Consider the following 26,916-nt stretch of genomic DNA (forward strand, 5'->3'; position numbering starts at 1 on the left):
CCAGGTAAGTGTATCTGTATTTTTTTTTAGTTGCGTCACTTTGTTGAAAATATTTTAGCCGGAGAACCACGCGTCTGTGGTTGGGTGGTCAAGGCGTTCTGTGGATCTCAAAAGAGATCCGAGTTCAAATCCGCACCACACCAGATTTTCACGCATGTGACCACCAGAACTTTCACATTCTCTCTCTGGAGAATGGTTTACCATTTTTTTTCTTCAGTTGGGGGCACAATATAAAAATTGACAAAAAAAATAGTTTTCTTTTTTGTTCACAAAACTAAAAATATTTATTCAAATTGAGTTGAATTATTTAAGGATAATCAGAAAATAATTGGGTGCATGTGACCCCGTTACTTAAACCCTCCGTCCGCCAGTAAAACCTTTCATTTTTTTAGTCGGATGCAGTTTATAAAATAAACTTTACTAACTATAAGTATCTACCTAACCTTAGCAGCATCCTGGAGATTGTTCTTGACGGGTGCATAAGGAAGCCACGTGAGGTATCCATCACGAACTTGAGGAAACATTGTTAGGGCACATCTTGATCCTTGAGATATTCTTTAGAGTTTTTAAATAAAAAAATCAATATTCTAACATAACATAAATAAAAAGTTAAAATTGAATTTTTGAAATTAAGACTGAATCAATTAAAAGTTCTTATTTAAGAATTTTTTTTCCTTCTCTCTCTTAACTTGTTTATATATTTTTTGTTTAATTGTAAACAGTCCAGATAAACTTTTTATTGGAGGTGATCTCACATGACCATAGTACTATTTTTTATTTTATAGATATTTGGGTAATTTTTGGTAGTATCTTAGTATATCTATTGTATAATCGAGAAAGTAGATGTGAAAGCATAGAATATCTTTTTTACTTTGTCATATGATATTGTCAGAGAGTATCTCCTAAAGAAATTGTATAACTTTAAATAGAGTTTTTAATTCTCCAAAAAAAGAATTTCAAAACTTCAAATTTAAAATTTTAAGAAATGAAACTTCATATTTGAAGTTTTACTATTCAAAACTTCTAATTAATAGTTTCATCTTTTTATTTGCATTTTAGTCTTTACAGTTAATTACACATCACATTTATGATTTTTAAATATTTTCTCGTTTATCGTTTTAATCCTTAAATTTTTATATATCATAAATATTTTAATTTTATTTTTATAAATTCAAGTTTTACACATAAAATTAAATAAACAAATTTATAATAAGATCTATAATTTTTCAAAATTAGAATTAGACAACAAAAATATTACAAAAGAAATTTGATAAAAGAAAATTTTAAAAAGATACATGAAAAGATAATTATTACAAAAATTTAAATATTAAAACAAAACTAATAATCTGTTAAGTTTTTTTTCAGAACCTCCAAATCTCCAAAACATTGTCCAATTAAAATTTGTGTAACCGAAAATGGAGCATTACATAAATAGTTTTATGGAAATGTGATATTTTTTTGTAGTTTAATATTTAATTATGTATTTGTATTTATAATATTATATTTTAGTGTAAGATTTTATTAATAATATTGATATTGGAAGGAAAGGATTAGACTCAAGATTGTTGTAATATTTATATATATGTGCTAGCTATTTATAAAAGTTATATGAATTTGACTAAATATTACAAATATAAAGATGATAAAATTGCCAAATATGACTCACAACTTGATTTCAAATACAAAGGTAAACCCAAACTTGAATCAAATGCAAAAGTAACCTAAAAGGCTATTGAAATTACAACCAGCCCGTTGTGAACAAACAAAAAAACCAAAAAAATTTTACGTTTCTAACCCCCGTAAGTCGTCTGGTCTAGTTCTACTTAGAAATAATTTAAAATTTTTGTAAAAAATATTTTGATAACTGAAAAATTGAAATCATGTAATTAACATATGTTTTAAAAGATATAAATTAAAATATAACAAAATTTAATTGTTTTCAACATAGATGAGTGAAAGTAGTGAGTCATGATATTCTTTAGTTTAGGTTTTGCCAACATATGTTGTAGTATTGTATGTGTTCTTAGGGTTAGATTTTGAAATGCATAAATTTTTTTTTGAAAAATTTAAAATTTACCTAAGCGTGTTTATTTATGTGTATAGTAAACACTATTTAAGTAGAACTACAGCTTTATAACGTGGTTAGTTAGTTAATTTAGTCAATTTAGTTTAGAGTTAAACTTAGGATCTGGGACGACTTACTAGTAAGTCGTCTGATGTACAGTATTCAACAGACGACTTACTAGTAAGTCGTCCAAACCGGACCGAACCTTTAATTTTACAATGTACTTTTAAACCTAACCGGATTATTTACCGGCCATATATAAGGTTTTTTTTTATTCACTGTATCGCGAAAATCAGAAAACCCTAACGCCGTTTCTCTCAAAGGCGATTTTCGTCGATTCTCTCTAATCCATCGTTCTCACCGCCGGTTATCTCTCCGCCGTTATCACCGTCGTTCTCACCACCGTTCTCACAACCGCTTCCTCTATTTAAGATCCGAGAGGAAACCCTAGCGCACATTCTCTCAGAGGCGTCTCGTTGAACTCCGCCGTCGGTAAGTTATATCTCTTACTGTCGAGTGATTGATTGAGGAAAATATGAACATAAAACTGGAAGTCTTGGAAGACTTATAATTAAGTCGTCTGGAGACTACTTAATTATAAGTCTTTCTGCTGGAAAACTTGCCAGACGACTTAATTATAAGTCTTTGATTGTTTGAGATGGTTGTCTTTGATTGTTTTGCATGCAAAAAAAATGGAGATGCCAGAACTCCCCCGTAGGATATATACATTAGGGGAAGAGACCCCTGCAGTGCATAGCATTTCGTATCATATTTGTTGGACGTTGCATGCTGCTTTAAAGAAAGCTCTTCATGATGACGAATATGAAAAGCTGAAGGAGTCGAAGTTGGGAGTTTTCATCAAGTTCCAAGAGCTGGGATTTGATTGGGCTTCAAGGCTGGTTCACTACTTGCTCGGTTTCCAGCTGGACATAAAGAAGAAGTATGAGCTGTGGAGTCTCGTTGGTCCACAACCTGTGAGGTTTTCACTGTTAGAGTTTGAAAATCTCACTGGTCTAAACTGCGAGTACATCGAGGACCTTGAGAGACCCCACTCTGTTGTTACAAAGGAGTTGACTTCTTTTTGGGAGATGTTGGGAGTTCATGTCGAAGCTGGGCCATCTACTCAGAAAATAATAGCAGCAGTTGAGAGATGCGAAGGGTGGTCTAGGGATGATCGCAAGCGGGTCGCGTACATTGCCATCTTCACTGGATACATTGAAGGGAGAAAGTATTTAACCCCTACACGGGTTAGTCTGGCAAGGATAGTGATGGAGCTAGAACAGTTTGAGAATTATCCATGGGGGAGAGTCGCGTTTAAGGTTCTGATGGACTCTGTGAAGGGCATAGATATTTTGGATTGTTACACTATTAATTGGTTTGCGCAAGCTCTCCAGGTCTGGGTGTACACAGCTCTTCCGGAATTGGGTGCTACTTTTGCTAATCATCTCCCAAACAATCCGTCTCCACCGATATTGGCTTACAAGGGTCGCAAAGGACGCAAACAGTTTAAAGAGGCTATCCTCAGTCAGGTATTTACTTCAATCTGGACGACTTCGCAGAAGACTTATAATAAAGTCGTCTGATAAGTCTTCCAACTAGACGACTTAGTAGAAGACTTATAATTAAGTCGTCTGGAAAGTCTTCCAGCTGGATGACTTAGTAGAAGACTTATAATTAAGTCGTCTGGGAAGACTATCCAGACGACTTAATTATAAGTCTTCTATTAAGTCTTCCAGCTGGAAGACTTTCCAGACAACATAATTATAAGTCGTCTACTAAGCCGTCAAACTGGAAGACATTCCAGACGACTTAATTATAAGTCGTCTGCGAAGTCTTTTCTTTCTATCTTTCTTAATCCGTCAAATATCTAAGTTCATATATTCTATTTACTGCAGACTAGGGTGATCAACTTTGTTCATAAGGACATTGGTCAAATGTTTCCAAAATGGGAGTTTGATGTTGAGGACACGCCCGCGGAGAACATAATTAAACTCATGTTTGTGAAGAAACCGTGGAAGTGGACCATGGATTGCTGGGAAGTCACCGGTACTTGGGTCAATACAAAGGCAACGGTTGTAAGTCCAACGAAGAAAAACGTAGTGAAGGAAGACATTCCAAGACCTCGTGAGAAAGCTCGTAAAGACGCACCTGCAGAAGCTAGTGAAGAGGCAGATGCAGAGGCTAGTGAAGAGGCAGCTGCAGAGGCTAGTGAAGAGGTGATTACGACTGTTGGTGGGTTGACCAAAAAGGATATTAAAACCATGTTCAAGGACATAGCTGATGCCATGAGGGAAGGGTTTAGGACGTGCCTTAAGGAGATCAAGTATCTGTCGGAAAGGGTGGAAGCTGTGGAGAAGAAGGTTGGTATCACCACAAAACAGAAAGGGACATCATCTCAAAACACTACCTCTCCACCTAAACCGACGCTCGAACCCGGGGTTAGTAACAAATCCTCTCCCAACAAGAGATTGACTAGACAAAGTCTTAAGAATAAGAACTGAAAAGTTGTATTTGCTTTGTTTCTTGTATGTCAGAACATGTGTGCTTTGTTTATAGTGTATGGATTTTATATATGTATTTTGTTTCATGTTTGAAGACACTCATTGGTTATTATTGTTTGAAATGGATCTTTGGTTATTATTGTATATTGCAGAGTGAAAGTGTTAATGGGACGAACGCGGGAAGGAAGAGCTTGGCGGAGGATAAAGGTCCAGATGTGCCCGCACCTGTGCCTGCAGTTGTGCCTGCAGTTGTGCCCGCAGATGCTAGTTCCTCGAAAGATAAAGCTCTAGAACCGAGCCTTGTTCGATTGGACAAAAATCAACCCACTGTTTCGGATTTACAGAAGGAGGATGCTAGATATCAGGAAAAGAGGGATGTTGCTTTGGTATTTTGCCGTGCAAAGAGTGATCGAACAAGGAAACTTGCTGCCTCACAGCAATCTCCTTATACGGCAAACAGCACGGCCAGAGTGATCATTCCAAACAAAAAGCTTTATCCAGGCTATAATCCTTTTGCACCAATTGACAAGAAGAAGTTGAAGGAGCTCGCTGATTGGTTGAAAGCTTGTCCGTAAGTGTTTGCTTTTCCCATAATAGCTTACTTTAGTCTACAAAAATTGATTGCTTTTCAACATTTTGTGTTTGCAGTCATTATTAAACACCTCTCGATAAAAAACCACGTAAAAGTAGAACTTGGTGGTTTCAAATCCTCCGAACCTCCTTAGAGTGGCTGGAGGACTGTGTAAGTCTTCTGCTATGACTTAGATGACTTACTGATAAGTCTTCTTTGTAGACGACTTACCAATAAGTCGTCTACGTAGAAGACTTACCAGACGAGTCGTCTGGTAAGTCGTCTACGTAGACGACTTACCAGACGATTTAATTCGTCTACGAATTACTTGTAAGTCGTCTGGTAAGTCTTCTACGTAGACGACTTACAAGTAAGTTTTCTGGTAAGTCGTCTACGTAGAAGACTTACCAGTAAGTCGTCTGATATCTTCTGACTTGTACCTAATTTTATATGCAGTATATTGATGCTTGGATTAATGTATTGAGGAAGAGGTACGACGCTAACCCACAACATCTCAGGAGCGAGAGAATGTGCTTCCTTGATCATCTCTTTGCTCAGCAATGGAGATTCAACTTCAAGGATTTTAAGGACTCGGAGCCCGATCAGAACAGTTTAGGAAGAAGACTCCCTAGTGGGGTGTGGAATTATTATGCAGGCACTATACCATCATTTTGCCAATCGAACAAGGTTTGAGGGACGGATATTGATGATATCTATGTGCCAGTGAACTTCGCCGACACTCATTGGATTGCTATGTGGATATCGATCCCTAAGAGGCACATAGTCGTCTTTGACAGAATTTGTTCCAGTATCTCCCTAGAAGAACTTGATGTGGTAATGGAGCCTTTTCTCTACATGGTCCCTTATCTGCTTGTTGAGTGCGCTTCCTCAGATGAACAACGTGCCCAATACTGGCTGGAGCCATTCACATATGAGAGACCGACCAATATACCTCCGGCCCGAGCTGGTGATTGTGGCGTGTACACTCTAAAGTACATTGAATGTCATGCTCTTGGGATAGAGTTTAGTAAAAAAAACTTTTCTAAGGCCAACAGGAAGACTATGAGGGATAAGATGGCGGTGGATATATTTCAAGAGCTTCCTGACGCGCATGAGTTCGAAAACAAGGACAATGATGACAACCTGGGTGCGTATGACGGGTGATAAACAGGCTACATTAGATTATTTTGTATGATAGATTATGCTGATGTGTGTATTTGAACTTGATACCTATTTTGTATTTGAACTTGATCCCTATTTTGTAACTATATTATGTGCAGAAGACTTACAACTAAGTCGTCTGGAATGTTGGACGACTTAACTATAAGTAGTCTGGAAAGTCTTCTGAGCAGTGACCTTTTGTAACTATATTTCAGATAATATAAAAGGCAAGACCATCTCAAATTTGTTTGGTAGTGGAATTTGACAAAGAAGTTGACACAGATAAGTTCATAATACAAATTTTTAATACATGGACTAAACACTGGACGACTAACTGGACGACTTAATTGAAGGTCTTCTGGACGACTTAATTGAAGGTCTTCTGGAAGACTAAACACTGGACGACTAACTTGAAGGTCTTCTGGAAGAAAAAACCCTGGATGACTAACTGGACAACCTTCTGGACGACTTAATTGAAGGTCTTCTGGAAGACTAAACACTGGACGACTAACTTGAAGGTCTTCTGGAAGAAAAAAACCCTGGACGACCTTCTGGACGACCTTCTGGACGACTTAATTGAAAGTCTTCTAGAAGACTAAACACTGGACGACTTACATTGTGGTTTCGTATGGCCAGTTTCCTTGCATTTTGAGCATCTATAAACCATGTGTTGCTTCCGGGGTTTGCGTCCTCTCATCCTGGATAGCTCCAACCAAGATTGCCATCTTGATTTCTTCTGTCTTCCCGGACAACGCTTTACTTCCGGAGGAAAGCATGTGCGTTCCTAAACTTGTTGTCCAACACAAGGATATATATTCTCTGAGTATCCTGCAAACAGAAAATCCTTTGAGTACACTGGACATACAAGTGTGGAGATATGCAAACCAGCAGATGTTCCAGCAGCTATAGTATGAGAGCAAAGTATTTTCTCCACTGCATAGCCACCACAATCACACTTTCCATGTTCCAAATCAACCACACAGTCCATTTTGCCACCTTCACAAAGAATCACCATCCATCAATTGGTTGTACCGTCATCGTATCCGCTATCTCCGATCGAACAACAAGCAAGTATTCAACACCTCAACTATGTTGAGTTGGGAAAGTCAAAGCATCTTCTCTCCTTTTCTAAAACCACTTTCCTAGTTTCTCCCTTATGAACTCCAACAGGAACTGAACCGGAAATCATCTAGCTCGCTTCAGAGCGGAATTAATAGATTCAGCGATGTTGCTTGTCTTTATGTCGTACATGTCCCCCAGACAATAAACCCTTGACCATAGGCTGACGTCGGCATTCTCCAAATACGTTGCAAGGTCCGGGTTTGCACTCCGTATCTCAGCCATGTACCGGTCAAAATCTGAAACCGTATGAGCATAAGCAGCACCTTTCACCAAGTACAAGAGATGTTTCCCTTTATACTTTTTGACAATGTTATCTTGAAGGTGATAATAACATATTCCTCGGGTTGCCCAAGGAAACAGCTTATCACACACACTTTTAATGGCCACGTGCCGGTCAGAGACTATCACCAGAGGCTGCTCATCAGATACACAACTAGCCAATTTTGTGAAAAACCATTCGCAAGAAGGTTCATCTTCAGCATCTACGATCCCAAAAGCCAATGGAAATATCTGAAAATTCTCATCTTGTGCGGCTGCAACTAACATAACACCTCCATACTTCCCACTTAGGTGAGTCCCATCCACCACAATGACCCTTCTCTAATACTTAAAACCTTTGATAGAAGCTCCAAAAGATAGAAATATATACTTAAATCTATTGATAGAATCAAGTTCTATAGCCGTGATAGAATCAGGATTTGCTAAGGAGATTTGCTCGAGATATGATGGCAGATGCGAATACCCATCTTCTGCTGATCCTCTCACCAATGTTTATGCATATAAAAGTGCTGTGTATGAAGTGGTGTAATCAAGCGTCATGCCAAACATGTTCTTCATTGCATCAGTGATATGCTGCGGATTCAACCCATCAATGATTCTAACACCATCAATGAAAAGCCTACCAACATAATTCGGAGTACAGTGTCTCCGCTGAGCGAGTCGGTCTCCCACTGAGCATGTATGTTTTTCCACATACTTTGTTACCCAAAACGTGTTTGTCCCATGTTTCACACTCGCTCTGACCTTCCATTGAAAACCACTAACCGGACATGTTGTCACAAGGAGAGTTTTCGTTGACTTGTATATTCTGAAGGAGTACCTGAACCTCACTGCTGTCAACCGCAGCTCTGAAAGCAGTGCATCCTTGCTAACAAAACTCTGGTTGACATAGATATTGTTACCATTCGATCTTCCTCCTTCAATCTTTTTGATATCTTCAAAACATATATCATCATCTTCCTCATACTCATCTTCAAACTTTCCATAAACACTGTAATCCTCACCATTCTCGTCCGCTTCAGCAACAATAGAGATACCAGCATCCTCCTCCCCATCGTCCTCCTCCCCATCATCCTCCCCCCCATCATGATTTTCATCTTCAACCAAATCATCATTATCATCTTCAAAACATTCATCAGCTTCATCAGCTTCATCATCTTCTTCCCTGAACTCTGAAACCGTTTCCACTTTGCTACGGCTTGATACACAAAGCCGTACTCCATGCGTTTTGGTTATTTCGAGCAAGTTTCGAACTTGTCTATCACTTGTAACATGAATAGGAGGGGTGTTTGAAGCCTGCATCATTTCTGTTGGTAATGAGTAGGTTATCTCCACAGATTATGTGCTCATGTCCAGGTTATAATCTTCTTGAGTCATTGCAAGAAGTTCAGCATGTGTCGAAACTTCCCCCAAGAAGATGATTCTCGCTACTTTGACATTATCAACCACAAAATCCTAACGTCAATCTTTCAACAACCATTCTCCATATACTGCATGTAACTAACGCATCATCTACAAAAATTCAAAATAAAACACATTAGTAAACATAGATAAAATGAAAATTTACTAAACATTGACGCAGATGACATACCAGTAAGTCGTCCAAACAGGTCATTTTGCAATTGAATTTTAAATAGGACGACTTACAAGTAAGTCGTCCAGCTTTGTTTGTTAAAAAAAAAACCTAGACGACTTACTGGTAAGTTGTCTAGGATAAACGGGTTAGTTTTGCATTTGACCGAATTGTGTCAGATATTTGACTTTTTCTGGACGACTTACAAGTAAGACGTCTCCGGGAAAACAAAAATTTCAATATTTTATTAAAGCTAGACGATTTATTTGTAAGTCTGCTCAGGTTAGTTTGAAATTCGAAAAAGAAACTTAAATATTTAACTTTACCCAGACGACTTACTTGAAAGTCGTCCAGGCAGACGACGTACGAGAAAATCGTCCGAGATAAGCAAGGTTTGACAATAATCTAGGAAATAAATCTGGACAACTTTGCTTATCCTGGACGACTTTCAAGTAAGTCGTCTTACTTGACGACTTCCGCGTAAGTCGTCTGGGAAAATTTAAATATTTAAGTTTTATTTTCCAATTGCAAAAGTAACCTGAGACGACTTACAGATAAGTCGTCCAGCTTTAATAAAATATTGAAATTTTTGTTTTCCCGGAGACGACCTACTGGTAAGTCGTCCAGGAAAAGTCAAATATCTGACACAATTCGGTCAAATGCAAAACTAACCCGTTTATCCTAGACAACTTATCAGTAAGTCATTTAGGGTATTCTCTAGATTTTTTTTTAACAAACAAAGATGACGACTTAAAAGTAAGTCGTCCGTTTGACCAGAAGACTTACCCGTAAGTCTTCTACATCCAGACTACTTACGGGTAAGTCTTCTACACTAACAGATCTGGAAAAAAATTCAATTTCATACCTTAAACTAGTGAGATGACTTCCTTAGCACACAGAGTCTTTTCCAACCACCCAGAATCTCAAACGAAAGTAACCCACCAAGAATAGTATGCTTGAATGGCTCTATAAACCATAAAAAGTTTTGAATCAAAAACTTGAGTTTTTTGGATGAATATGGAGGCAAAGTGAAGGAGATGTTGTTTTTAGTTCATAACAAGTGAGAAAGAGAGAGTGTAAATCGATTTTAGGTGCATTAAGAGCTTCAAATTGGTTATTCATGGTGGTTGGGGTATTGATGACAAAGGCAATCTTGTAATTACTTGAAGATGATGAGGGTGAGAGAGTAAAATGTCATTTTCGGAAAAAAAAATAAAAAAATTTGATGGCATTTTCGTGAATTATATGAACTTGTGGGGTGAATAGGACAAAAAAAATTCAAGAAAAGCATGGGTTAGTTTTAGGTTTGACTTTGAGTTTTGAGTCAATCTTGCAAAAAGCCCTATAAAGATTATAGTGTAAAAATATAAATAATTTTAATGTTAAGTTTGAAGTTTTGCTTTTGGAGAAGAACACTTTGAAACTTCGAATATAAAGTTTTGGAAACTTGGAAATAGAAAATCTTTTTGGAGATGCTCTAATAAACAAAGATAATAATAATACAAGGGATGCCCAAAAAGCCAAGTATTGAAAAGAAAAATGGTGAGCCCAATCCAAACTTCTCCACGCATTAACATTTTGACGAGGAGGGGACACAAGCCCTATAGCCGGAATGCCACTGAACTTCACTGGCCAGCGTGTCACCGCCGAAACTACTAATCGGAAAACCAACGGACCAAACCAGAAACATGTTATCGTTCAAAGAGTTTCACCGCGACGAGATTTGAAGGTGAGAAAGACCCATCCACACCGCTTTAGCTTCCATCGCCGAAAGACTTTACGACGCCATGCAACTGCAACTATAGCCAAAAACGAACTCCTCTTCCGATGGAGTTCTAGTTAAAAACTGTTGTCAATCCAATCAAAGTCGGATCAATTAGAACAAAGAAGGCAAAAAGAAGAGGAGAACTAACAGCATCTGGTACAACCCTCCGCCATCAAACACTAGAGCCAGAAGCCGACAGTCCACACCGAAGAGGAAGGCGTGGGCCCTACAGCCAAAAGCCGGTGGAAGGATAGGTGACACCAACACATAAGCCGGCCATACGACGCTTTCAAAGCCATTGATGTCAGAGAGGAAACCCGAACACCACAGGTCAAGATTGCCGGAGAAAAAATCAGCAGAAACATTGAACTTCTCTCTAAAAGACAAAGATGAGATAAGAGAGAGGTTCAAAGAAGGTTGATATGTGAGGTAAATACTGAAAGCATATAATATCTTAATTTGACTAAATGAAAAGAGAGTGAAAAAAAAGAGGCTAAAGAAAAATGAAGAGGAATTGAAGGATTAAGAAGGTGATAAAAGAAAAGACCCTAAGTTTCTTATCTAACTAATCTCAGCCGTGAATAATGAGTGAACATCTATAATCTAACGGCTAAACAGAGATAATACTAATCAAGATCTAACTAGACACGTGGTCAGACCAAGTTAGCACCGCCCAAGTCCTACACTCCCAATCGAAAACTTCCACTTCACAAAAAGTCTTACATTCTTTTAGAACCGCCTCTAACGGTACCACGTGGCATATATATATTGGATTAATACTACATGGGCCACGAGCTAGTCTCGTGTACTTCGTCTCCTATTTGAATGCATTCGTTGCGCGAAACCTTCTCCCTCTACGTTTCTCTCTACTCAATACTTGAACCTCTCTGGGATCCAAAGAGAAACTTTACGTCCACGTTTGGTCTTCTCTCTCGTTATAAATCTCAGAGAGTTCTTTGAGTTATCCCGCTTCTATGCCATTTAGCCCAGGTTAGTAGTATCCGATTCCTCTTTGAGTTTCCGTTGATTCTTCTGTTTGTTCATAGATCAATTCGATTTGGTGTCTAGAGACTGGCTCAACAATACAGCTGTGTGATTCTTATTGCCTACAGAACTTGATTGAATTCAAGTCGTGTTTTTTGGTTTGATTTTGATGAATTTCGGAAATAGATCTGAAAAATTGGGGCTCGTGTGATTGAATTAGGTTTTACTCAAATCTAATAAAGTTCTTCTTTTGTAGAAAATGGGACAAGCTAAGGGATGCTGGATATTACAACGAGTGGTTCCAAGTGATAAGTCTGCAAACTCCTACAGCGTCTCTCTTCTCTTGTCTCCTGTTGTGTCTGTTTGGGATTGTATCGTTCGTAAAATGAGGTATACCTACGTACCTGAGTGGGTGTAGTAGTCATTGAGTTTGCTTTTGTTTTCTTCTGAAGCAAAGAAGAAGCAAGTTCACTTTTTTTTGCTTCCTAAGATTGCACAAGTTTTAGTTTTTTTTTTATTCGTTGGAGTGTGTCCTAAAGCTAGACGAACAGAGAGGTTGTACTAGTCATGGATAATAGTAGCTTAATGCGTAAACAAGATCAGCCGATTGTTGGAGAAGGGAAGAAGAAGAAGAAGCAAGGGAAAGATGAAGCGGATAGAATCAAACAAGCCGAGAAGAAGAAGCGACGTCTTGAGAAAAACCTTGCTGCTTCTTTAGCGATCAGGGCTGAGCTAGAGAAGAAGAAGCAAAGGATCAAGGAAGGACATCAAGAAGCAGCAGATGAAGAAAGCTGGGCCAAGAAGATGAAGCAGGAGAAAGACGAGCTGGAGCGTGTCAAACGAGCGGAGAAGAAAAAGATTCGTCTGGAGAAATCTCTTGCTAATTCTGCAGCTATCAGGGCTGAGTTAGAGAAGAAGAAGCTTAAAAAGCTAGAGGAACAAAGAAGATTGGATGAGGAAGGTGCCGCTATTGCAGAGGCTGCTGCTCTGCATGTCTTACTAGGCGAGGACTCTGATGACTCGTGTCGAACCATGCTAAACCAAGAAACGGGGTTCAAGCCTTGGGATTGTATTGCCAAACTCGATCTTTCTACAAGCGGAAGAAACGGGTTCTTTCCTCACCAAGCGGTTCACAGAAGCAGAGTAAGAGACTGTAACTGGTCACTCTCATATGAGCCTTCTGCAAGGGGATGGGATAACAGCAACATGGGATTATCGGCTGATTTGATTGCTGCTCAAGCTGTTTCATCACTGCAGATTTCTGAGAATGCTATCGTGGACGCAGTTGTCTTCAATGGAATGTTCAGACGATGACAGTAGCACCATATTCCCAGAGAATTAATATTACTTTTATATCTCAATTAGTATTTATAACTACAGTGATCTCGTCTACACTTGTTCATCACCGTACCCGTTGATGGCGGTTGAAGACACATGAGTTTGAAGCTATACAAACCTGTCACCTCTCATCTTTCACTTGAAGCATGTGACATGATGTCCTAAAAGAAGACTTTGAGAAACAACATAAATCGTTTTCTTTAATTAGAATCTTCTTTGGAGAGTCATGCTTATCTTTTAGATGGCATAGTATTAGTTTTCCTGCAAATTAGTTCTCTCGTCTTTACAGGCTACAGCTAACTCATCCATGAGATCAGTATGTTTGAAATGGTAATTTCGTGCATTTCATGAACATTCATTATTAGGAGTTACACAGAATGAAACATCTAAATACAAAGACGAAAAGGTTGATGTACCTTATGCTTGGCAATCATCATCTCTTTTTCACTTTGTCAAGCTTTAAGAATCCTGACGCTTTTATTCTGCAGTAACTCTTATCTTCTTTTCTCTTCTGTGATTTTCAGTTGCATCCTAATAGCCATTACCAATTTGAAGAAACTAAATTTGATAAATATACTTTGAGAGATGGATAAGCTTTACAGTGACAAAGGATTTTCTTTGAGCTCCTTGCCAACTTACTCGACTCCTTTTGAGAACCTCTCTTGCAGTGTTGTTAATTTCTCCTTCATCTCTACTATAGTTGCTTGTAGCTCTCATTCTTTACTCTTTGCATCCAACTCTAGAATTAATTAGGAAAATATTTGATTAAAACGTAAAATATAAATCATTCCAAATCATCCGTATTGGATTAGATAGGGGTGGGCGTTCGGCTACCCATTCGGGTTCGGTTCGGGTCTATTCGGGTTTCGGGTTTTTGGGTTCAAAGATTTCAGCCCCATTCGGGTATTTCTAGATTTCAGTTCGGGTTCGGTTCGGATCTTTGCAGGTTCGGATAACCCATTTAAGTTATTTTAAAAAATTTAAAATTCATTATATACTTTAAATTTCTCTAAATCTATATACAAAACAATATATTACATATACATTTGAATAGCATATGTCAAAGTACCTAAAATTAAAATATAAATTGGTTTGGTTTGAATATTTAGATTGAGAATCAATAAATATTTTAAGTATTGCTGGTGTTTTGAATATACTTTAGCTATTTTAGACATGTACTTTTGACTATTTGTATATATTTATAAGTATTTTGGACAACTTAATAGTATCTTATATATTTTGATGTTTTTAATATATATTAAATCTAAAAATAATTCATATATATATATATGTATATAAATCAATTTTCGGATATAATCGGGTACCCGAAATACTTCGGTTCGGATCGGGTTCGGTTTCGGTTCTCTAAATACCAAAATTTTGAACCCATTAGGATATTTAATCAATTTCGGTTCGGGTTTGATACTATTTTTTCGGATTGGGTTCGGTTCGGTTTTTCGGATCCGGGATTTTTTTGCCCAACCCTAGGATTAGGTTTTAATTTTATATTAATATTCAAATCAAGTTTTATAATAAGCAAAAAAAAAAAACGAATCTGGATGGGACTACATTAGCAATATTCAACTATGAAATGATTTTAAAAAAAAAATTGAAATAGAAGTTCATGTTCTAAATTCTGATGCATCCCATCAGTTATTTTGATACAGTTCCCTTAGTTTTGATTGAGCCTTAAATGCTAATACGGATATGGAAAGCAATATTAACTTTTTAACCGGTTTAGGTTATGCGAATTTGACTCGCTTAGTTTCAAGTTTCAACTAGTCTTCTTTGAATAATATCAAGTACAATGAATCAGGATTATATTGTTATAATTCAGGTATGAAGACCAGATTCTTTACCCAAACTAAAAAAATTCAAAATCATTAAGTCAAATATTCCAAGAACCATTAATACAAATGAATATGTAGTCATAAAAGATGAACCTATAAAAATCAACATCTAACCTATACTAAAAGCAAGATATCAAGCCCTCTAAACGTGTCCACATCAGCTGAAAAAATCAGCCAATTAGAGATCCTTAACTAGCCATGTCATTTAGGTTAAAATATTGAAACAATATTGACTTCAATTGTATTCACTAAAAACTTGATCGATTGGTTTTACTTCGTCTTTATGTTCTCTGGAAAACGTTTTGGTAGTGATCGTAATAAGCACAAGTTTCAGCCAAAACGTTTTGCCTCAACACAATCAGTCTCCGATTTCCCTCCTCTCTTACTAGCCGCTGATGCCGCCTTTCAGATCTCCAATAACCCTCAAACCACCACCAAAAAACATAAACATAAGCCGCTTCAAAAACCAGGCCATACTGCGTTAAGACTGATTTCCCTACAATGTTCCATCTCTTCTCTCCTCATACATCTCCACCAACCGCTTTGACTATGTCCTTTCTCCACTGGTTTGTTTCTGATCGATTCTCACGTTTGTGTCTAATATTTTCTTTGGATATGGCGCTTCAGTGTTTTATATATCTAATGAAGTTTTTTTCTCGCTCTCTGTGAAATGTTGTTATGCAGATGGCCCTTCGTATAAGCCGATCTTAGTGGAAGGAAACGGACACTCAGGTTCTACCAGTCTCTGGCTCTGAATTACTCTTACAGGTTGTTTTGAATTTCTTGCTTTTTGTTAATTTTTTTTCAAGATTATAGTCTTTTCTGTACAAGAGAATCTTCAATTAAGCTCTAACTTTCTATTCCTTCTTTCTTTCTTTAGTTTTGTTTAATGTGATTCTACTATGAAGTTATGGTTGAGGGCTCCGCTGGTTAACTCTGATGGTGATTCAAAGGATGCTTTCCCAAATAATCTGGTAAGACGTAGGACCAAAATTGATGCAATGAATTGATTTTTAACCTCTAGCCATTAATTTTCATTGTCTTTGCTGAATTTCAGGTTTATGTGCTTAACGGCTGCGTTTTCTGTTTTGCCGTAGGTGTTCTCCATGTGATGTTGAAACGTGGGTTTGCTTTCAGTGTCTACAATATGAACATCCTCTTGGAGGGTTTATGCAAGAATCTGGAATACGACAAAACTGTTACTTTGCTTCTTGAGGTAAAGTTTGAGTTCTCCGCCGCCGGATGCTGTTAGCTACAGCTATGTTATAAGAGGCTTATGCGAGGGGAAATAGTTGTAGAAAGCATTGGAATTGTCGAATGATATGCAAGGCATCCATAATAAGCACTGATATAAGTGTATAACCCTTTCACCACATCGTAATAAACTCAATTTTGAACTCATGTTATTATTCACAAATTAGTCTAATTTGGGTCTGCAGTCGTTTTTAACAAATGCTCAGAGGTTCTATGATGTCATGTTAGTACATAGGATTGCAGTTTGTTGGCGTTTTTGGGCTCTTTTAACCATTGCTAGGTTTGAGTTTAATTTTAATTTTTATTAGATAAGAGTTTGTAAAATGCAGATGGAGAATACAGTTTATGCATTGAATAACAGTATAAACACAAAAGCATATGATAATTTTGACACATAATCTTTCTTGCAACATGCCATCAATTTTGCTGCAAAACATTGGGGTCTTCAGTGCCTTTTACGAGATAAGTGAGTCATATTCTGCTCGACTCTTTGGCTGACTTCACTTGCTTGCCTGTTTCTAAATATGTTGTGTAGCCAGGGGATATCATGCCTCCTCACTGTTACTATGGAATGAAAGCTGAAGCTAAATGTAGAAATAGAGGCCCCGACACTTGAGTCTGAAGGTAAATTTGCATTCCCTATCTTTGCAAAACTTATGTTCAGTGATTGAGTAGTGTGCTTGGTACAGCTCAAGAATACAGAATAAAGCCTGCTTACTTTGTTTCTCATAATCTCCTTCACCAGCTTGAATAGGGGAACACCAAACCCATTTCAACATCGCAGGTATTAAGAAAAATTCTGCAAACTTGGTATCAGAAGCTGCAAAGGTAAAGTTAGCCAATGCAACATCATGTTTGTATTAAGTATTAACTATTTAGTTCACATGAGCACATCATAATAAGATGTCAAGCCATTCTTCAGTATTATATCATAACCTTTCTTTCTTTAAACTAAAAAATTAAAACGACTACCTCTTCTATTAGGTTTTTCTTTTCTTTATATATGCGACTAAAAGTAGATGTCACTACTATGTTTTTATTTTCTTTTTCTCTTACTAGCTTAATTGGGTATTTTTGTTGTTTATTGGTGTATAAGGGTCGTCTGCTCAAGAGATTAAAAATTTCCTTAAGAGATTTGAAGTTGGATCTGGTCCTCTACTTAGGGTTAGTCTCCTGATTATTATTTTTTTTTACTGAAGTTGTCTCTTGATTTTTTATCCTTATAAATACTGTATTACTTTTGAAAATTTAATTTTTTCAAAAGCTTGTAGTGTGTTGATTGATTTTTTTCATGGTTCTGACTGGTATATATATATATAAATATATATATATATATGCATGCCTATACATACACTCTCTTATACTCTTTGTTATACGGTCAAAACAGTGTTCCAACAATGAATTCAATACAATAGAGCACATTGGTAGACTTCTACTCTTCAGTGATCTCTTAAGTTTTCAGAGGTTCAAAGAGTTCTATGCTTCAACCACTATCTCCACTGAGGATGAACCTTACAAAGGTCTTAGTAATCTGGTAAAGTGCTCCAATCTCTTTCATAATGTTGTTTATATTTTTATTTCTTCCTCATAACTTCAATTGATCTTGCCGTGCAATGAATGCATGACAATACATGAGTGTTTTCAGTGACTTACGGTCCAACAAGCAAATGACAGTTTTCTTGATAATAAACGAAATCTTAACATTTGAGATCTATATCTTTATCTTTTGCTAAGTTTTTTGTTGGTTTTTTTTTGTTGTGACTGGACTGGTTTGGTTAGTTAGCCCCTGCAGGAGACTTATTTTCTTACTTGGATGATCTGGCAAATTCATTGGATATTCAGGCTTACATAAGAGAGTGTGTTTGGACAGCCGGAAATTGATTTCCCATCCCAACACCGTCTAGCTAGCTAGCATCAATAGCGTATGACACCGTTAGATTGCCATTAAAAGCAAATCCACAAAAAAATGATTCATCTCCTTACCACTTCGGTTTTCTCCTTGTGAAATTAATAGAATTTTCTCATATGTATTCACCCTCTTAATGTTTTGTGGTTTTTGGGAATGTTTGTGTTTAAGTAAAAATAAGAATTTCGTTTCAGCAATTCAAATAATATGTCTATGGTTTTATATCAGGATGTCTACTCATATTGTTTTATAAAACACATATACAGTCAAAAACTGTTAAATACATTACACAAAATCTTGATCTTAATTTGATATGACAAAATAGATAGATTAAGATAATTAAACTATGAACTTTTTTACCAAATACAAAAAAATAATATTTAATTTAAGATAATGTAATAAATTTAGTTAAGCGAACATTTTAAATAAATGTCGCAAGTCATACTCTTAACTAAAATAAATTAACTTACTATTTTTTACATTTAGTTACTATAATTATAGAAATTAGTGCATTCATTATAGAAAATTTATTATATTTTTAATATGTGTGAACAAATGAAAAAATTATATTTGTGGATTAAGGGAGCAATAAAAAATTCATATAATATAAATATAACAAATTAATTAAATGATTAAAAAAGCATTTATTTGAATTTCACTCTTTTTACAATTAACTCAAAACTAAGTGATATAGATAGTCAATTAAAATGGGTTTATCTTCTTATTTGATGCTGTAAAAATGGAGGTCATTGTTGGTTTACTTTAAATAAGTACAAACGACACATAAAATAATAAATGTTAAAATGTCAATCATTTTGACACAGAAAATTAATGTTGATCAACAATGTTCTAATTTTCTATTCAGAACATCAACGCAGCTCATTTTAAAGAATTATATCAAATACAATTCAATTATTTTTTTCAAAATTACAACTTAACTACTGATCGCCTCAACAACAAATATTTTGAACACCACTAAAATTTTCAAAGCTTCGTAAAGAGGAACAAAAAAAGTTATTCACACATGAAGTCAACACTTAACTTAGCATCCTACAATAAATAAAGCTTTCCGTAACAAACAACATTTCAACGACAAAACATCTCATTTACCCATATTTGCAAAAGCTAAACATTCGATATTAACTAAAACTCATTTTATAATATTTAAAATTCAAACAACAATTAAAATTTTAAGTTTTTATGTAGCAAAAATCCGCGCGTAGCGCGGACAAACGATCTAGTATATATAATTGTAGACTAAATCAAGTGTTTAGTTACAATAAGAAGGCTTGTAATCAGTAACGAAATCAATTACTCTCCATTTCATACCCCTCTTTGACATTCAATGATGAATCTTGTAAAGTTCGTGGTTATTGTCATGACCATCTCAATGGCTTTATGTCCAGCATTAGTCCAATGTCGACAGATAAAATGTGACTGGTTGAGTGGGAATTGCATCAAAGGTGGAACAGAAGACATCACGAAGATGACATCATATATAGGTGTGAGCCACAGGATTCTCCAAGGGACACGGTATATAAAGTACGATGCACTGAAGCACAATGTACCAGCTAAACAACATGGTCAAAAGGATCGGCCGGATAACTCATACCGGCGAGGTTGTACTCTCGCTACAGAATGTTATCGGCTTACGAATTAAACATCAACACTAATTTTTATTTTTAGCGTAACACAAAAAGACTTTTTGTTTTTCTCTTTGCTTTCCATTTTTCTGTTAATGTATTTTGTATCACCTTTGATTGGCATCTTCTGTAACACTGAAAATTTCATTACTCTCTCCAGTAACATTGGAATGTTCATTACTATCTTAGGTAACATCTAATTCACTTGGGTGAAAGGCAAATTGATAGCAGTTTTGGGATCTTGAGATTTGAATATTGGAGTACCAAAATGAGCAAGGTTTCTAATATTAGCGAAAGATTAAAAGAAATTTTCGACATATTTGAGGAAGAATTAGCGAAAAGATAATATATTTTGACTACATTTATTTTTAACAAAAAAAAAGGATAATTTATATTGTAGACTCCCTAGGCCAATCTAAAACCAAAAATAACACTTCATAGTCAATATAACATTTGAGATGATTTGACTTTTAATGGAGTTTTAGATGATTTCAATAAGTTGCAAAGATTTAGGTGATTTTTGTTAAACCACGCTAGAATATAACCTAAAACCATGAAATTTAGATTTTATTTTTTTTAACTAAGAAACTCCACCCAAAGACTCTAAAATCATCTGAAAACTTTAAAACTCCACAACTTAAAATATTTTCAATAACAGTGGATTTTAGAGTACTCTACGAAATGTTAAGTTCAATAACAGTGGATTTTAAATGAGTTTTTAAAATTAATGTTTGAATAACAGTGAATTTGTCATTTTAATACAAATCACCTAAAACTCTCGGTTGAATACAGCACCCTAAACAATAAATATCAAAGGCTTGAAGAAGCAGTTATCACAGCTGATATTTCCCAAAAACTGTCTAGTTAACTTCTCTCAAACATCCTTCAGCATTTCAACCTGAAAATATGAAATGAGGTTGGTTCAGATTATAAGGTTTTAAATGAAAAAAATACTAAAACAAATCAGTTGTTTTATAATGATTTTTTTTTCTCTTGGAAACCAATGCCGTTAGTTCATTTTGTTTCTTTTTTTATCAACTATCTTTTATTTATAAAACAAAAAAGTCACCAAAGATCAAATTCATCATTTTAGCTATCCTAAAGTTGTAAACCTTATTATTATCTTTAAAAAGGTATAAATTGTTTTATATTTTCTACTTGTTTCTTAATATTGCTTTATGGCTATCATAATTTCAGTTTTTTATATCTTGTTCTAAATAATTATTTGAATCAAATCTTTTGTTCTTAATACTATTTTTGGTTTATATAATTATTCGTTTTATGTTAAAAAAAATTATGGAAAAAAAAAACGAGATTATGCCCTCAATTTTCAGGATTCATCATTTATGGAGATCCAAGTAACAAAAGAGAACAGTTATATTAGAAGATGACGAACCACACAAAGTCTACAATATTTTGGCAAACTTTTGTTCGGCCGACTTTGAAATTTATGAGTGTGTGGCATAATTCATAGCAAGTGACGGATGCATGATTATATTTTGCTGGGTTCAATATCCATTTAAAATAAATTATTAATAACCACGTCCATGTTCAGTGTACACAACAAATTGATGTGAGAACAAGATATTCATAAAAACCTAACTACATCTTTTCTGTTCACTGTTGTAAGCACTTTTCTTCTTCCTTTCCTTTGCGTCTGAAAATGCTACAGAAACAAAAAACACTTATCTTTAGAAACATTTACGTGCTCACCAATCACCATGCTGTGCTATGTGTCATGTAAATGTGTGCTTTTTACATGACTATTCTAATACTTAAAGCATAGATGGTCTAGTAACCAAATCGGAATACAATAACCAACGAAACATAACACCATATAAAAAGATGTAGCAGACTTTAGATAATGAGTCCTGCGTAGAATTTTTTGCTCAAGAAAAGTATCCAATTGTGAAGTTTTGAAAACGTTTCTATTGTACTACCTCCTTCAGCTTTCTCGAAAAGATGTGCCATGCTTCTGGACTGTGAATCACTATTATTAGATCTTGACAATCTGTTCTAAAGCGTTGCATGTTGAGTGTTGGAGAATACATTTTATCCGCCATATGAATGCTTCAAATTTAGCTTGTAGTGGAGACAACCTTCTCCTACGGTTTCTGGTTCTTACAAGTAGTGTTTTCCTAGATTGATCTTTCCAAATCCAACATCACAATCGTTAAAATGTAAGTCTTGACGCCAAGAACCATCGAACATTCAAATATTTTGAAAGATTACAGCTTATGTTAGTTGATGATTTTTTTGTACGTCAAGTTGATTTTCTCCCATATTTGCCTCATGCCAAGCTCGAGATTCCTCCTCTGTGTGTCTAATGGATATCAAATTAGTTCCTCCAAAAAGCTTGTCATTTCGAGCTTTGGGGTGAATTTTTTTCCTGGATATGGATCTCTCTCCTGTTATAAGTATTCTAATTTGGTTTTTCTCCAGGACATATTGATTGGTGTATAAACTCGATCTCAGAAAATTGATGGCAGGTTTGTCTAGTCCCTAAGTTCAAAGTTTGACGAGATGGAGGTCATTTGAAGATCACATGGTTTATAGATTCATACATAGCCCCCACATCAAAGACAATGATTATCACATCACATATTGCGGAGCCTAAGATTACTCATACCCACCAAGTTTCCATGCGTAATCTGCCATATAAAAAGGCGTATTTTTTAGATGTCTTTATTTTTCCAAGCAATTAATGCTTGAAACAGATGCATGCTCGGCTCTGTACCCATTGATATAGTTTTCCTGTTAAGGATCATTTGGCCACCCAATATCCGTATTTAAATCTATACTGACTAATTGACTATATTTCGTATAACTCCACGTAAGCCATCCATGTGCAGTGATTGACTCAGTGCCAAGCTTTGTATAAGTGAAATATTGTCTAGCACCACTAAAGCTTCCAAAATGGCATTGACTAGTGCAATAGCTTGATCCGGTCTAGCCGAAGACGATGGGACCCAAGAATCCTCCAAAGCTCTGATCTCATAGCCAAAATGAACTTTTCTCCTATCAACCAAAGATAATAATGATTTTGCTGCTGAAATACTTGTCCAGGCCTATGATGGATTATTACGAGCAATAGCGAACAAAGTCTGTAACACTTGCCTCATAACACCCATGCTAAAATATAATTTAGAGTGGATAACAAAGTACCAGCAGTATACTATAAAAACAATATGCTCTTATGAATGCAATTAATAAAATGATTGGTAAAGCAGCAAATGATTTATATATAAAATTATTATATGATATATAATTTGCTTATTTCTGAAAATATAGATATATTATATGTATAATTAATTTGCTTATTTGTATAGGTATATTAGTTGGTTATGCAAAGGATGGGGTGGGGTTCCATCCTCTGTGGGTAAATTTGATTATGCAGTGTCTCGTCTGTTACATACTCTTTCCTCATCAACGGCTCGCCTAGAGGAAGAGTTCGACCAAGTAGAGGAATCCGTCAAAGAGACCTACTCTCACCCTACATATTCATTATGTGCAGCGAAGTTCTCTCGGGATTGTGTAACCGAGCACAAGAAGAGGGCACTCTCAAAGAAATTAGAGTTGCCAGTGGAAGCCCACACATAAACCATATTTTGTTTGCGGACGACACGATGTTCTTCCTCAAAGCCAACAAATCGAGTAGAGAAGCCCTCAAAGGAATCCTCAAACGATACGAGGAAGCTTCCGGACAGACTATCAACGCTCAAAAATCAGCGATCACGTTTTCGAAAAAGACTCCCGGAGAGTTGAAACTGGCAGTAAAGGAGGATCTCCAAATAGAGAGAGAATGAGGAGTATGCAAGTATTTAGGACAGCCGGAACATTTTGGACGGAAAAAAAGAGACATGCTCGCTTCTATTGTAGACCGGATTAAACAAAAAGCCTCCTCGTGGTCCACAAGATACCTCTCGCCTGCTGGAAAGATGGTAATGCTAAAGGGCGTTCTGTCAGCTATACCTTCACACTCCATGACATGTTTCAAACTCCCTAAGTCTCTGATAAAAAGAATCCAATCGGCGGTCACGAGATTTTGGTGGGATGATCGAGCAGGAACAAAGAAGATGGCATGGATTGCATGGTCTAAGATGATGCAACCAAAGAGCAAGGGAGGACTCGGTTTTAGGGATTTCGAATGCTTTAATGAAGCGCTCCTAGCAAAGCTCTCATGGCGCTTAGTGCACAGACCAGACTCCCTCCTGGGCCGCATCCTGCTAGGAAAATACTGCACTGATTCAGGAATCCTCACCTGCCAAAGCAAGAGCTCTGAATCTAACGGATGGAAAGGAATCCTCATTGGGAGAGATCTCTTGATAAATAACTCGGGATGGCTAATTGGAGATGGTAACACTGTTGAGATTTGGTCGGATCCCTGGCTCAGTACTACTACACGGGAATCACCAATGAGACCAGCCACAGAAACTACTGCATCCCTCAAAGTATCGAGCCTCATGACCTTAGGTACCACCGAATGGGACTTACAGAAAATAAGAGACATATGCCCTGCCCATGAGGACCAAATCCTCAAAATATGACCCAGTCAGTCCGGGGCTCCGGATCACCTATGCTGGTTAGGGACGAAGTCAGGAGAGTACACAACTCGATCGGGTTACATAACAGCAGTATCAGAAGCTGCAGTCGCAGAAGCACCGGGAACCAGCAGGTCTGGAGCCTCAAAACAGCACCAAAGGTTAAGATGCTGGTGTGGAAAGCGTTACACCGAGAACTACCAGTGGGTACAAGACTTGTAGACAGACATATTGACGTTGATCCAAACTGTAAACGATGCGGTCAACCCGAATCTATCAATCACCTGTTTGTTCACAGTCAGTATGCTCAGGAAGTATGGCAAATCAACTCCTCTTACTACTGACCGTGATAATAGTGGATTGTTAGATTTGGATGTATTCTGGTCGGGGGTTTCCTTGATACCCTGTCTACCGCCTGCAGGCATCATTAATAGCCATATTGCACCATGGATCCTATGGGAACTGTGGACGGCAAGGAACAGATTGGTGTTTGAAGGCTTTGCTAGAGGTCCGATGGACTCCTTATCTAGAGCAATCGCGGCTGCGAGAGAGTGGGAAGCTGCCCAAGTTCCACAACAGAAGTCATCACAAAGGAGTTCGATTCCTTGTATGCAGCCACAAACTGCCACAGTCCTGAGATCAGATGCGGCTTGGAGAGTGGATTCAACAGTCGCTGGACTGGGATGGACAATCTCAACACAGGAAGAATTGCGGGAGTATACGGGACTGGAACAACAAGTGTTCTCGCCTCTAATGGGAGAAGCTTTAGCGTTGCGGGCAGGACTGGAAAAGTGCAGAGAGATGGGAATCTATCAGGTTAAATGTGAATCAGATTCCAAACTGCTAATCAATAGCATCAAGAATGGTAATGCATTACCAGAGCTACACGGTGTCGTGGCGGATATTCTCTGCATTGCGAATGAATTTGCTTCTATTTCTTTTGCTTGGATTTCGAGAGAAAATAACAGAGCAGCAGATGTGCTTGCGAAACAGAGTTTGAATGTATTTGGAGGGGGTTCACCTCCCACTTAACGTTTCTTATCTAATGAATGGAAGTTGTGTTTCAAAAAAAAGTATAGGTATATTAGTTTTTATATTTTATTGGCAATAATGAATTATATTTAATTATATATATAATTTATATTTTAAATGTAAAAGAATTTTATTTATTTAAAATTAATTAACATTTTATTTATAAAAATAATTTCTTATTTTCTTTTAAAATTTTAAAAATTATTTTTAAATAATTTAATTTTTAATATTTAAATTTTATTTTATTTTAATAAATTTATTTTTCTAAAAAATATTATTATTTTTAATATAATTTTGGATATAAATATAATTTTGTGATATTATTAGATAAAATAAATAATTATATTAAATTGTTTAAAAGATTTTATATATTCTTAATGTAAATGCTTTATCAAAAGCTTCATATGAAAGTATTGGATAGAAATAGTGGCTGCCGTAGCATAAAATTTTAGTGGGGGCAAATTACACATAAATATATAAATTGAGGTTAAAATATGATTTTTAATATGAAAGAATAGCTAACATTTAGGTATATTACCAAGAATTTGAAATTTTTGTGGGTGCAAGTGCCACTCTCTTAATACACCTACATTGGCCACTGGATAGAGAGCATTTGAGGACCATTTGCACCATGTAAATGATATTCTAAATGCTTTTGAAAAATTGTTGATTGGATAATGCTTATGTTTATGTTTATGCTAATTCTCTGCCATTCAAACGCAAGGTCGAAGTCATGGATCGAACGAAGTCATATACCCTCTTTATCTTAAATACTATCTCACCAAGTCAAACGTAAATTAGGTAAGAAATCATTCTATTACCTTCTTCACTATAACACTATAAGGAAAAAAATGTGGATATATATATTATTTTCATCTTTGGCCAAAAATGACTTTATTGTATATTTGTATTAGCTAGTATATATATATAGACTAAACAAAGAAGGATTCATAAAAAGTTGAGAAAATACTAGAAATGAATATCACTGTGAAAACTTTAGTCGCATTTGTTTTTACATTCTTCTTCATCATATCTTGTGCTCATTCTCATACGACAGCCGCTATTATTCCAGGTACTATGATTTATTCTTGTACCCTTATTTGGTAGTTATGAACATGATTCATCTTTTTTTGATAAACATACATATATTGATTCAACGAACTTAATAAATTAATTATGGAACAGATCAGATGGATGTTCAATGCTTCAATGGAACAGAAACTTGTGACCGTGGAGGAAACAGAGGATGCACCATATTTTGTAAAGACCATGATTATTTCTATGGTTTGTGTACTACTGATGCATGTTGTTGTCATATTCAAAACAAAAAT

At 36.1% G+C, this 26,916-nt stretch overlaps 3 protein-coding genes and 1 long non-coding RNA gene across 4 annotated transcripts; all 4 read left to right on the forward strand.

The window, feature by feature from the left end:
- The first annotated feature begins 11,837 nt into the window (after positions 1–11,837).
- On the forward strand, positions 11,838–13,713 carry LOC106416651 (chromatin assembly factor 1 subunit A-B). Its single transcript, XM_048747533.1, has 3 exons — positions 11,838–12,027; positions 12,278–12,411; positions 12,549–13,713. Exon 3 carries the CDS (start codon positions 12,589–12,591, stop codon positions 13,333–13,335), a length of 747 nt encoding a protein of 248 aa, XP_048603490.1. The 5' UTR covers positions 11,838–12,027; positions 12,278–12,411; positions 12,549–12,588; the 3' UTR covers positions 13,336–13,713.
- Positions 13,714–15,334: 1,621 nt separating this feature from the next.
- On the forward strand, positions 15,335–18,596 carry LOC125581685. Its single transcript, XR_007319342.1, has 2 exons — positions 15,335–17,997; positions 18,243–18,596. It is a non-coding gene; the product is annotated as an uncharacterized LOC125581685 (long non-coding RNA).
- Positions 18,597–19,655: 1,059 nt separating this feature from the next.
- On the forward strand, positions 19,656–21,519 carry LOC106418163 (protein RALF-like 18). Its single transcript, XM_048747534.1, has one exon. The coding sequence runs from the start codon at positions 19,715–19,717 to the stop codon at positions 20,027–20,029; it is 315 nt and encodes a 104-aa protein (XP_048603491.1). The 5' UTR covers positions 19,656–19,714; the 3' UTR covers positions 20,030–21,519.
- A 2,431-nt stretch (positions 21,520–23,950) lies between these two features.
- Positions 23,951–24,559, forward strand: LOC125582191 (uncharacterized mitochondrial protein AtMg00310-like). The gene has a single exon (XM_048748755.1). It carries the CDS (start codon positions 23,951–23,953, stop codon positions 24,557–24,559), a length of 609 nt encoding a protein of 202 aa, XP_048604712.1.
- The last annotated feature ends 2,357 nt before the right edge of the window (positions 24,560–26,916 follow it).

This window comes from Brassica napus, chromosome C2 (assembly GCF_020379485.1).
Source record: "Brassica napus cultivar Da-Ae chromosome C2, Da-Ae, whole genome shotgun sequence".
Taxonomy (NCBI): Eukaryota; Viridiplantae; Streptophyta; class Magnoliopsida; order Brassicales; family Brassicaceae; genus Brassica; species Brassica napus.